The 14,570-nt window shown below is 36.1% G+C and overlaps 1 protein-coding gene across 1 annotated transcript in view; it reads right to left on the bottom strand.

The window, feature by feature from the left end:
* Iyd (Iodotyrosine deiodinase) overlaps nucleotides 1-12,681 on the bottom strand; it is a 29,203-nt gene extending 16,522 nt beyond the window's left edge. Inside the window, exon 1 of the mRNA XM_073073333.1 lies at nucleotides 12,442-12,681. Within this exon, the coding sequence (XP_072929434.1) occupies nucleotides 12,442-12,613 (172 nt within the window). The 5' untranslated portion in view covers nucleotides 12,614-12,681. The remainder of the gene's footprint in view (nucleotides 1-12,441) is intronic.
* Between the last annotated feature and the right edge of the window lie 1,889 nt (nucleotides 12,682-14,570).

The raw sequence follows: 14,570 nt of genomic DNA, 5'->3' as shown, positions 1-14,570 counted from the left end.
TAGTAGGTACATAAATATCCCAGTAACAATAAATATATTATTTGTGACCTACTGAATATGCATATAAAATTTGAAAATCGGTAAAGCCGTTTTGGAGAAGTACGGTAACTAACATTGTGACACGGGAATTTTATATATAAGATTATTTAGGTAGCTGTTTGACATGAACATTTCATATCTCCAATTAAATGGGAATTGTCACCAAATATCCGGGTTAATATTTCATTGTTATATTACGCATAATATGCATTTATATTGAAAGGCTAGTCATACTCAAACATACAAGACCTTGATTCAAATTTTGCTCGATACTATAAAAGCAATGTATTATTGATTACTTTTCTATGTTGATAGTATTTGACATTTGACAGTCCGCTCGTGATAAATAGTGATAACATGTCTTTTGACCTAAATAGAGCATGGACGACCCGTTACTATCGAATTAAAAAAAAATATTGAATCAGACATACAAGCAGTGTTATTTATAGATAGCGGTTATAGCCATCTTACGATTTTTAGGATTCCTCGCATACCTCTTTAATTTAGGTTCATAGTTAAATAATTTCATATTAGAAGGCATATCAGTGATAGCCTAGTGATTAAGAAACTCGGCCTCTAGACCGAGGGGTCCGAGGTTTAAATCCCAGGCACGCACCTCTGATTCTTCAGTTATGTGCGTATTAGAAAGTAATTATCGCTCGCTAAACGGTGAAGGGAAACATCGTGAGGAAACCTGCATACCTGAGAGATTTATAAAAAAAAATCTCAAAGGTATGTGAAGTCTACCAAATACCCACTTGGCCAGCGCGGTGGACTATGGCTTAACCCTTCTCATTATGAGAGGAAACCCGTGCCAAACAATGGCACAGTAATGGGTTGTTGATGTGATGGGATGATATTAGAAGGACCTACATGGCACAGGTATGGTGACCGACCTGTCTGACACACAGAAGGTTCCGGTTTCGATCAGACATTTATACGAGGAATTTATAATTCCGATCTGGGTCTAGTTTTCGAATTTATGTGTGTACATAGCACCCACGACGGAGCACTACGTGTGTTTAGAAAGATTTATTATTATTACCTATAAGACTTTAAATTATATCGTGGCCCTTAATGAATAGGAAGTTAACAAACAATTAGACATTGTAAGGAAATACAATTAATCTTAATTACTTTCAAGTGTTTACCATTAATTATTGCCAGCAATTATTTTCAGCAACCAATTTGGAATTAATTATTGTACAACTCAGAAAATATGCATATAAATATAAAATAGAATTGACTAATCAGGCTAAAATATTAACTATTTAAAATTAGGGAAGTAGGCCGCTATACCAAGTTCATCATATTTATCAAAAAGGTCATACAAGTTTGTTTTGGAATAACGAACTTGACACACTTCCTTTAGTGCAGTGGTTAGAAGGACTACGGTTAAATGTCAAGTATTTATCATCTCAACAAAAACATAAGAGTGAAGGAGGCCAAGTTGGGTATAGCCATTATGGGTGCTCATTTCCCAAAAAATGAGCGGAGGTCTCACGCCCGTTATTAATAAGCAATCTATCCAAAGTTTTGCTCAAATATGATAGATAAATAGAATTTATCAATTTTAGCCCACTAATAACGATCATGAAGAAATTGCTTATTTTTATAGGACAGTATGGTGTGCAACAGATCTTAGAACATACTTACATAATAAAGTTCTTTAATTGATTTAAAAGATAATTAACTTATATTTAAGGTAGCCTCATATCCAATTAAATTGTTTGTAAATGTAAGATACTTGTAAGTACCAAAATTATATTATAAGCGTATAAAGTGTAATTTATTTCCTTCGCTTTTTATTATTGACATTATGGGAGTACCAAAGGTAGCTGGAAATATGTCGTGTAAACTTATCAATGTACATGGCTGTTGCTTGCTTATTTCTTACCGACTTGGCTGTTAAACTGCCGCGCTGAGATAAGGCATGAAAAATCAATATGCGACCACAATCGGGATTATTATTTATTAACAGATACGCACAATAACAAAATAATACAAAACAATCGATATATTACAATATGTTTTATTCTCGTGTCACAATGTTAGGTACCGTACTCCTCCGTAACGGCTTTACCGATTTTCACCAAATTCTATATGCACATTCAGTAGGTCTGAGAATCGGTTACTACCTATTTTTCATACCCCTAAGTGATAAGGCTTGTTCACCCTTTTTATTTATATGGGAACACAACGTTTGTCGGGTCGGCTAGTATTATAATACGTTTTATTAACAGTTATCAAAATGATATTACGTCATCAGAGGAAGATTTCAAAAATACCAGACCATGCCGATAAGAACTTTGAAATGTAAATTCAATATTTAATTTGAAATCTACAGAAACGAATACAAACACGTACGTAATTCAAACGCAAAAAATCTATTATCTATTATTATGTTTGCGTAAATAACATTAGGTATTATAATTGTTTTTATCAGCAATCCGTTGTGGAATCATGTCCGGAAAATGTATAGTTAGCATAGATTAGTAATGATAGTTAGTACCGTAATCGTAATACGAAACCGTAGTTATAAATAGTTTAACTATTTTGTAATAGTAAGTAACTATTATGGGAGGTTTTATTGAAGGCAATTTGCTTCTAACGATTTTGTGCAAATTTTTATTTTAATAAATGTTGTGAAATAAATTCATAGTTAATGAACAATTGGTTTTATGACCCACATTAAAAAGATTATTATTTTTAAAATTAATTGTTCGAATAGTTCTTTTGTTTGATTATTAATAATTTAAAATATTTTTGTTTTCCTTGTTTTTTTTACTTTTGATAAATCCCATTATTAATACTTAACTTAAATTCACATTATTAATAATCAACTACTACCTACAGTCATAATACTGTCCTATATTTTTCTTACCAGATTAAGATAGATTGAATATTAATAACAGACGTAAATGAATCATCCATTAGATACATACATTCTTACATTTACACATTTAAAGCAATCTCAAAATTTTGTTTTGAAAATTAGACAGACATACATTTATTTATTTAGCAGTTAAATTTATTGTTCCACATGGTTTCGTTATTGAGGATAATTATTAGTTAGTAATAATAGTAACACATATAATCCAATTTTAGTATAATTAATTTTTGGAAACACATATTATAACACAAACCATATTAATTAAAAATCTAACCGAGGCATCCACTAAAGTCCATATAGTAAAGCCTTGACCAATTAAAGAAATTATTATAATTACTATAGACACATCAAAGCGTAATTAATTAAATAATCTCATAATGGATGTTGTTATTGCAATTATAATCAGCTCCGTTGACTTATGAAGTCACTAGGGCAAGGATGCCATGCATGTGTATGTGCTTCTTACTTAGATTTTAATGCCACCATTTTTGTATTTTTGTTTGTTGACATTTTTGTATTCTTTATAAACTAGGAGAGGCAACGAGCATGCAATCCACTTGATGGTAAGTGGTAAGTGGCTACTGCCGCCCGTGGACGTCTATATCAACCCCAGATAAGATCAGATTCCTACCGGTCGGCCACAAATGCGCTGTAACCCGGAGGACTAAGCTGGAATACATCGGAAAAGTATGTCTCCCTTACCACACCCTTCAAACCAGGATATAGTAGCGCTTAACACTGCAATACATCGGAAAAGTATGTCTCCCTTACCACACCCTTCAAACCAGGATACAGTAGCGCTTAACACTGCAATACATCGGATAAGTATGTCTCCCTTACCACACCCTTCAAACCAGGATACAGTAGCGCTTAACACTGCTGTATCAGGCAGAAATACGTGTAGCGGTTGGGCCGCCGGACTCAGAGGGTTCTACCACCTTCGTTTAGGAATAACAATGAAAGAAATAAATAGCCTATTCAAATGTTATAATTTTTGGTCCAAAGCGTGCAAAAGTTAGACGAAATTTAATTTTTAAGATGTTTACCTAGTTTGTGTGGTCGCAACCCTTGTCTCTCGTCCGCCATATTGGAAAAGGGGTTCAAATCGTTTCGGGCAAACTGTTCGTCGAACAAAAAAATTGTAACAATAAGCAACGTCTCGAATAGTATTACGCAACATGATACACTGTTATTTTATAGAATAAATTATGTTTTATTATAGGTACTTACAATAGTTTTATCCAACCAAGATAATATTAAACTGGATTTTAATGCATATGAGAATAGACATATGCAAACCTACTGTCTATTTGCTATTAATATTGACCACATCGTTGCATGGCCTAAGCCCTGTTTGTGCAACTGTATTTACATTTTGAACGCCGTTTACATACAAATATGTACAAACGTAACATTTTTGTATTAGGAATGTAATCTATATTCTACTACATGTATGTTTTAATCTTTTCCGCAGTAAGTAAATAGAGTAAGGTAGTTAGGCAATATAGTTTAGAAATAAATTATCACTTGCTGCAACGGTGAAGGAAAACATCGTGAGGAAACCTGCCTGAGCGATTTATAAAAAAAAATCTCAAAGGTATGTGAAGTCTACTAACACGCACTTGGCCAGCGCGGTGGACTATGGCCTAATTCTCTCACTCTGAGAGGAGACCCGTGCTCAGCAGTGGGAAAATAATAGGTTGATAATCGAATAGAGTTCAGAGATTCGAATCGTAAGTTCCGATTATTCAAACAAGCACGCAGTCCACCTAATGGTGAGTGGTTACTGCCGGCCTAATCAATCGCAGATAGCATTACCAGGGTGCTACTTGATGTCGGATACATTGCTTCTCAGGCGTGGTGCGTGGCGTGGTGGTTTACCCGCGTGGAATTGTGGTTTACCCGCATGGTGTAGTGATTTGTCCGCGTAGCAGAGCCATACTGTGTGTTGCGCAAAAGATTCCGGGTTCGATCCCTGGCTAAACAGACATCTAAATGATGTTCTTTTCTGTGTTTTTGTGAATGCGTCTTTATGTGTATCCATGGCAACCACGACACGGGCAGTCCTCGTTTTGCACTATGTGGTGTGTGTGTGTGCGCGCACATGCGTGTATGTATGTGTGTGCATGTGTACGTGTGTGTTTAATAAGCGGAAAGCTTATCTAAGAACTATTTAGGAGCGTTTCGTGTAAGTATCTTTTCCTTACCGCATTCTAACAGAACACAGCAGCGCTATAAAAAAATACAGAATACGCACTAACCACGAGTACCTATAATTAGTTCAGTGTAAACTAGACAGGTAGATGGGCGCACCTAGGTAAACTAACCAGTTTGAAGGCAAAAACTAGTCGCAATAGACATCTTGTGTGCGAGCTGTACAACTTATGCAGGTATGAAGTAACTCTATGGAACAAATACAGAATTATTTATTTACATTATACCTACTATAACGAAAAACGCCTATGTGACTAACTTGCAGTCTTTAGTAGAAAAGGAAAATTGTAGGTACTATAGGCATATTACTCCCTTTACGCTTTTCCATACATTATTTCTGCTTCACGACAACAAACCCTGTTTTTTTGAAACAGAAGCTAGTCTGATCGTCAGAAGGGTGCGATAAGTCAGAGATGCGTACACGAAGCTTTTCACTTAGAGCTTCCGCTAAAACTGAAACTAAAACTGCCGCTGCACGCTCGTATGATGGGTTTTGGCACATGCGAAGGGCGGCGACACACGGCGCGTTCACACGCAGCGGGCGCCCGCTGTTTCTCTCAGTCAGTTAATGGCTGTCACCGTATTCTGCCAGGCCCGGATCTAGGGGGGCCAGGACCCATGCCCGGGCGGCAAATTCAGAGGTTGGCCGAATTCACACTTTACAAACGAATGGACAACTCATTTACTTAACTGACCTATACTAGTGAACATTATTAATCGCGAGGCGCGTAGGTATAGTTCGGTAAACACAAATATAAGTGGTCGGGGGCGGCTTTTTTCAGTTTTTGCCCCGTCTAAAAATATTTAAGATCCAGTGCTGCATGCTGCGTATTGTAAGCAACAGCTGCACGCAGTGGGTCTCCATGCATACTCCGTCACGCCAGTTAAAAGCCGCTCTAAGTGCTCATGGGTAGTGACCTTAGTCACACGTCAGTGACCTTAGGAAATTTACACTCTAATTTTACTTGAGGTTGAGGTTGGAGTTGCCTTGCGTTGCGTTGAGGTTGAGGTTGCATGTTTAAAGACACACACTTACCAACAAATTGAGTATAACTTTGCCAATGGAAATCATAAAAAAATGCGCAGGTCTTGTTAAGTAATACGTGCGTACTTACTATAAATGTTTTTTGTACGTTGTGTGGTTTGTGGCCATGACGAAATTTTTCCGTAAAGATGGGTTCATATATTCTGTTTTCCTTACAACACTCATCAAATAACATGGCAACACTATCATTAAAAGGCAGAATAGGCGTGGAGGCGTTTCTGGTATCAAACTAAGAAAACTAAGAAAAAAAATTGCAAAGGCACAATATATACTGTGGCAAAGATATCTATATATACTGTGGCAAAGGTACCCTATCTTTGCATTCTCAGACAAAAAACATCAACGCTTAAAATATTACGATTTTAAAAATTGATTTTTGAAAATAGCAGTAGACTAATAATAGCAGTAAACCAGTAATAAATAAATATAATGTTATTAACTTTATATAACTTATGACGCTGTAGATAAAATGATTACCGTAATGTGCAAACACGTAACAATTCCACTTATCCGACCACATAGCGGATACATAGCGTGCAAGACATCATTTACTTGATCATTAATCTCAATATGGTATGAAATCCATCTTAGATACGTTTTATCAGGTTTGAACGAGTGGTTTTTAAAATGAGTTCAAATAAGAATCATTCTAAAGTAAAGTTCTGATTGTATATATTATATTACAAATAATTATAGTTTAAAAACTTAAAAACACGCTAAAATGGCACAAAGAAAATCGTTAATCCTACTTCCTGACGCTCCTGATGAGGATAATGGGATAAAATTATTTAAATCATGTATTGTCATCGGTTCTTGATAATTGTTCAAAATTTTAAATTAATCGGACCGTTCAAAGTGGGTAAAAATCGAGTTCAAAGATTCCGTTACATACATACATACATAAATGCATACATATATACATACATACATATACATACATAGAATCTAAGCTAATAAAAGCGTGGTAAAAATTAGGGCGCTTACAAGATTAACAGCTAAAAAGATGGACAGACAAACACACGAATAGATGAGCAGACTAATAGATAGAACGAGAGATTAAGAAACAAACCTTTAAAAATATTTATATTTTGGTATTGCGTAGGTATAGGATACGAGTTATAGAAGTATACGAGGGTATAGAAAACATGGTATCAAATAATACTCGTGTTGAAATAAACAATTAGAAAATAATCATATGACGAATTTATTGCGTGTTTTGTATGATGTCGACTTATGCCCGTTATTGATATTCGATCTATCAAAATTTTGCCTACTAAGGATCAAAATTTGACAATTTATGTAGTAAAAAAATTGTCAAATGTTGATTTTAGGTAGACAAAACATTTTACATTGTAACATTATTAATAACATTGTAAAATCATTACATTCTAACATTATTAATAACATTGTAACATTATTAACATAGCGGATTATATCAAAGAGAATGGGAATACGTCTTGCCAAATCAATCTTCTACTCCTCACCAACACTCAGTGCCAAATCGTGGTGCCAGGGCGTCTACAACAATAGCACTATTTTTAAGGAACACTATAAATTCAGTCGCTTCATAACTTATGTTCGGTTAAAGGTCTGTTGATATTCAAATGAATATCAAGATTTTTCAACAAGTACACAAGTTTACAGTGACATCTTTAAATCACACAGTCTGAACTCAGTGGTTGTTAAATAAAACTGCTATTAAATAATATTATTATAACGAAAACTAAACACACACACGTCACTGCGCCAGTGTGACGTATGAGTGAATCATTTTCAATACACATGGCTTGTAGAACGTTTCGTGAATCGAGTGTGATGCCATGAACAGTATGATACTGATATTTTATTTATTAGAAGTAGGAAGTGGGCATTCAGTTCTGATAGTAAGTGACTATTGCTACCCCTGGACATCTGTCATCAACCCTTGATAAGTTTGTTCCTTTCCCTGAAAACTAAGTCGCCTCAAAAAAGTATGTCTCCCTTACCACACCCTTCAAACTAGAATAAGGCGACGTTTAACACTGTCGTTATTAGACAGAAATAGGTGTGGCAGTGGTGCCGCCGGAGTCCAACCACACCACCACCTTCAGAAGGTGCGTGGTCACTGCCGTCCATACACTTTTGACCAAATCTACATACAACCAGTTCAACATAAAGCTAATTACTGATGCGTTGCTACCTGAGGACTAAAATGGTCGTCTCGTAATAAGCCGGGATTCACACCTTTCCACTAAAATTTATGAACACAACTATTGTAATTTAGTTCATCATTAGATATGGTGTCTACACAATTTTTCTTCATTTTCACGTAGTAATTTATTTTAAAATGTATTTACTTCTCATTTATTTATATCTTATCTCTTTCTTTGTCAGATTCTTTCTTTTTTCATGTTCTCCTTTATCCTTTTTTTCATTTTATTTACATCCTTTTATTTACACATTTGTGTACACAAAAATAAATAGATAACAAAGACATATAAATATATACAAATAAATACACATAATATAAACATATAATATATAAACATAATATATAAATACACATATATACCTAATTATGAAAGAGATAAATAGTGCTCTTTTACTTTTCGTTTAAACAAAGAAACATTGTTAGTGAGACGACTTTTTTTCATTTTAATTTAATTCCTATTTATTTATTTTTTTTAGTATAGTTTTACCGCCTTGACACGCCTCTGCACATCCCCAAGGTTGACTGGGAGATAATGCTATTTAGCATTAAGTCCGCCTTTTGCACCACACTGTTTTTAACATGGTCAATAAAGAGTAAATAAAAATTTTATGATAAGAACCTTTCTGAGAATTGCCATATGCCTCTGCTACTGCTGAGGAGTAAGTTGAAAACCCTCATATAAATGTCTCAGGCAGACATAAATGTGGCGGTGATGTCTCCGAAAGCAAAGCACAAGGGGTTTACTCCTTAATATAACATTGAAAAATATTTAATTGTTTTTATTTAAAGTTACACTTCATTTAAACGATGCTGTGATTAGTTAAATAAATATTTAGTACACTCGTGAAATGGGTTGCAGAGATGCTAAATCGTCTCTAACGTGGGTTTATACATTAATGTGGGTGTTGAAGATCAAACAGATGATGTATGTGGAGCGTACAGTGAGATTAATGAAAGCTGAGAACGCGTGCTTTAAACAAAATTGAAGTAACGAAAAGCAGTATTGAAACTGCTATTTTTATATAATAGTGATGTTAACGAGCATAAAGTCCACCTCAGGGCCGGATTTAGAGGTCTAGAGGCCTTGGGGCAATTTGTTGCCCCAAGGCCTCTAGACCTCTTCCTGGAGTGGAGGCCCCCTGGCCCCAAATTATTTTCCGAATAAAATTAACAATTTTTTCAGTTGAGTTTTTCAATAAATATTTTATTGTGAAACGCAGGTAGATTCTTCTAGTATTCATGTTTGTACAAAATACTGTAGATAAAGGTAAAACAGCGAAAAAAAATATCATAAGAAAAGATATATATATTTTTTACTAGTATTTACTAGTGGGAATTAAAAAAAAATCCGACGACTCTATTGTGGGGACCCCTCTTTTGTGGAGGCCCCGGGGCTGCCGCCCCGGTTGCCCTCCCTTAAATCTGGCCCTGGTCCACCTAATGGCAATTGGCTACTACCGCCCATGGTGATCTGTTAATCTGTCTAATTAACTCTTAAAGTCTTAACTGAGGGCTCTAAAAACTAAGTTGGAAGTTTAGTATGTCTCTTCACCAGATCTGCTAAGTAGTAATAAACGCTACTGAATTGTGTTTTGGTTTGAAGGGAGAGATACTTTTCCGAGGCGTTCCATCTTTCTCTTCAGGGGTGCATCTGCGTTGGACTGCAGGTAGGCATCTATCTAATCTTATTTGAGGCTGATTACAAATATTCATGGGTGGCAGTAGCCACGTAGTACCATCAGGTGGACCGCATGTTCGTCTTCTGCAATAGAGTATTATTATATAAAAATAGGTGTTTTCAAATTCCAAAGCACTTTTAAGTATTGCAAACACACACGACCCCGTTTTTAATCTACAGTCATTGAACGTGTCAGACACAAGCCGTCGCAGACTTTCTACGGTGCGACGTCACAGCTCAGTTTTGTTTTGACCCTACAGCAACTGGCGGAAGTTCGGATGGTAACCCTAGATCGTCCTAAGGACTTTTACGGATATTGTAACTGATATGCATGGCCTATGAACTGTAGTCTGTATGGCATCTGCTACTCTTCTTACATTAAATTACTCGAGCAACAAGATATGCTGTGTTTTTACAACTACAACCACGCCAACAGTGACATAATGTAATAATCAAAATTTTGTTATAGCTAATATCGTCACGCTAATCTTGCAAACGGCTGAACCGATTTTGACGGAACTTTTACACAAAGCAAAATACTTTTAAGGAGGACATAGTAAATTTTATTAAACTTCACGGGGTGAATGTTTTGTGCAACTTATTATTGTTATCCGACAGGGGAGGGTAATGTTATTGAGCGTAATTAGGTATGTATGTGTCATTCTTTAGCGTCTCTAGCGTAAACAGTTTGACGGTTTTGAACATATAAGATGTTGTTGGATTCGTCTAAATTCTAGGAGTAGGTAGCGTAAGCTATAATTTTAGGAAGTAAAGATTTTGTTTTACCTATACAATTACTATTTTTATTAATTTAAAGGTGGTAGAACCCTTTGCGGTTCGACTCCGGCGGCACCACCGCCACACCTATTTCTACCTAATAACAGCAGTGTTAGGCGCTACTGTGTTCCGGTTTGAAGGGTGTGGTAAGGGAGACAGACTTTTCGGAGGCGTTCCAGCTTAGTCCTCAAGGGTAGCGGCGCATCTGTGGCCGACCTCAAGTAGGTATATCTAATCCTATCTGGGGTTGATTACAAATGTCCATGGGCGGCAGTAGCCACTTCCCATCAGGTGGACTGCATGCTCGTCTGCTACTCCTATATAATAATAATAATAATATTTAAATTAAGTAATTACATAAATCACTTAATCTTGACATAACATGATATGGTAGATGCGTACAAACATATTTAAACCTTTCGTAGGTAAGGTAGGTATGAATGTGATTCATCTTGGGATTCTTAAGAAACGAAGTTTTTGTGCAATTACCTGCTCAAAGTTTGAAAATAATTCGACTCCTTTTATGTTTTTTGTGAATGACTATCAAATATTAAGATTGAAATGTATGATGTAATGTGTTTCCCGTTATTATTTGAATCTCATGACTTAAAATAATTACGGGTTTTTGTCGTAGATAAGTATAGATATCTCACCGCATTATAAATAAAGGAAGCCATTAAATGGTATGGCATGACTGTCATGTTGTAATTTACCCGGAACAATCCCGACATGTGCAGTTAAGTGGTGCAAAAACACGAAATCGAAGAAAAAATGCGGAGAAATATTATTTCATTTGTAAATGCTCTAAAAACTACATTTTTTTAATATTTTTCAAACACGAAAATATATGAGAGTGACAATTTCAATTGTCAAAACTGGTTACATTTTCTTGTTAGGACTGAGTCTCAAAACAATGACCTTAGGTTATTCTTCCGAGGAGTGAGTAATCTTTACTAATCTGTGATTTTTGCAGATAATAAAGCAACAAAAAGAAATATCTTCATTTCTTCGTCCTCAGGAGTGTCAACGGATCTGTGATCAGCTTTAGGTAGAACCCATGTTCTGTATGGTCTAGGTTACAGATGTCCATGATTAAATGTGAGGCAGCTGCCATTTACCATCAGATGGGCAGCATTGTCCATTACTACTAGAAACTTTTATGAAAATAACATGAACTACACTTGTTATATAACTTGGGATATAACAACTGTATACCTATATTAAGCAAAATAAATGATTTGATTTGTTACTTCAATACCCTGACATCTATAGTAACGAAATGTGTAAAAATCTAACTAAGTAGATAATGTGTTCGATTATTACTAAGAATTTTGTATCCTGGATCTACAATGAACGGCTAGAGACTATTACAATATTTTCAATAACTTAAGGAAGCAACGAAGGTTGCATAAAAGTGAGTTACTAAGTTACTAAAGAGTAATGGTCAATTAGACATTGCAGTAATTTGTGAAAAATATTAAAATACGACTACGTATCTGCCTTCAACACGTGCAAAACAAATTCATAGATAAACATATTAAACAGCTGAATAAATTGCTACCTTTGCCTGTTTGCCCTAGTCGGCTAATTAAAATGTCACTAACCTCTCCCGCCGGTGTTTGGCGCGAAATTTTTTTTCGCCGCAATTCTATTTTGATGTTCCTCTAATCTATTTTTGTGGAATATTGTAAACGCCACAAAACACACTATCATCACTGAGTACACGGTAAAACAATTGCTTTCTAGCGCCCAAACGGTTAGCGAGATCACATTCATTTTTAAAATAAATCGAAACTTTTTTTTAAATCGACCGACACATGCATTTACGTAGAACACTGCGGAGCAACTAAAGCTAAAGTTTGTTGTCATTTATAATCGTAATTCACTATACTTGTTGCAATTTATAACGACGCGGGTTTCAAACAATTTTCACGGTTATGTCGACGTAATAAAGACTAGATGATCCGACATCGTGATATAAAACAAGCACCGTGTTTATGCTGGGGCGTCTGCCAATCTATTCTGATCTTTACGACGAGGTAATAAGCTAGTTAAATTTGGAAGCATAGATCGAAGTATTCTGAGTACACGACCTTGACTTTTTATCGGGATGGCGTTTAAAAACGAAAACATTTGCCCTAATAGGTATTGCCCTTTGTAGGGGCAAAGGCGAATTATGGTAACTTAACTATTTACGGTCTATTGTTGGGCATTGCCGCACGCTTCCAGCTATTGGTGAAGTCTATGGGAGAATGGGGATAGGTCAGGAATAAGCGTACAAGCGTAATAACGTTGATGACCTCAGTAGACCTCATGTAGACCTCATAGCAAATTAGATTTCTACCTGAAGTCGGCCACAAGTGCGTTGATACTTTTGAGGATTAAGTTGAAACGCCTTGGCTAAGTGTCCAATGTCATAGAGATACTTCAAACCCATAGACGTAGAATGTTTCGCTACACTATTAATGCCATTATTTTCGAGGGGGAAACCTTCAAAAGGTGGGACGACGTGGGAGCGACGTCGGGTTATGTGGGATTTTTTACCGCACTAAAACCCCCCTAGCGGCCGTCCTAATCGCTTGTTGGAGAACTCCGGGATCTCCGACGGAACACAACCGGAGCGCACTATTATACCAGAACTCATAGTACTTATCTATGCCAGAACTCAGCAATGCTTAAGACTGCTGCTATTAAGTAGAAATTGGGGTAGTGGTGGTGCTTCCGTAGTGAAGCCACAAAGAGTCCTACCACCTCCATAAATTAGAAACCTACAAAAGTTTTTGAATATGAGCTTTTGAAGGTGGTAGAACCCTTTGTGGTTCGACTCCGGCGGCACCACCGCCACACCTATTTATACCTAATAACAGCAGTGTTAGGCGCTGCTGTGTTCCGGTTTGAAGGGTGTGGTAAGGGAGACAGACTTTTCCGAGGCGTTCCAGCTTAGTCCTCAGGGGTAGCGGCGCATCTGTGGCCGACCTCAGGTAGGAATATCTAATCCTATCTGAGGTTGATTACAGATGTCCATGGGCGGCAGGAGCCACTTACCATCAGGTGGACTGCATGCTCGTCTTCTACTCCTATATTATAAAAAAAAAAAAAAATATCTTCTTGTTAAATAAAACTGTTTTTTTATTAGTAAGTAAGTATCAATGGACTAAGTTTCTTTAAGTTCTTATAGAAAGAAATATTTTAGAATTTACCACCTCGATTGATATAAGTATTTAATCCTATTTCTGTGTGAAGTAAATTATTTTTTAAAACAAATAAAAGTTATTATTGTGTGTTTATTATTATAGCTATTCCACAATACACGTCCCATAGCGACATCTATGTTGCTATTATTAAATCAATGAATTTTCTTGCGCCTGCCAATATACTAAGAATAAATGTTACGTACAAAATATTGCGCGTATAAAAATACGTAGGTGTATCTAGTTATTTCTGTACGAGCGACTTTCAGCTACTGTTGTATGAAATAAGTCGCAGGCGCTTTCAGATGTGCCAGTGCATTTAAAAAGGTTCCTATTGTTTATTAAACCTTATTAACCTTAAACCCTGCGGGATTTGTGGGTCTATCCCAGTTTAGGGAACTCAAAAGGGGTACAAGGTTCAAGGCGCGAATCGTTTATTTTTTTAATTATAAAAGTACCAAAGAAGCATGCAGTCCTGCCGATGCCGCCCGTGGACATTACCTAACACACACATGTATTGTTACCCCTGAGGACTAAATTAG

This window comes from Epargyreus clarus, unplaced genomic scaffold (genome assembly GCF_041222505.1).
Source record: "Epargyreus clarus isolate Ecla_fem2 unplaced genomic scaffold, WU_Ecla_fem_2.2 ptg000005l, whole genome shotgun sequence".
Classification (NCBI taxonomy): domain Eukaryota; kingdom Metazoa; phylum Arthropoda; class Insecta; order Lepidoptera; family Hesperiidae; genus Epargyreus; species Epargyreus clarus.
This window is presented reverse-complemented; position numbering and strand designations above follow the sequence as displayed.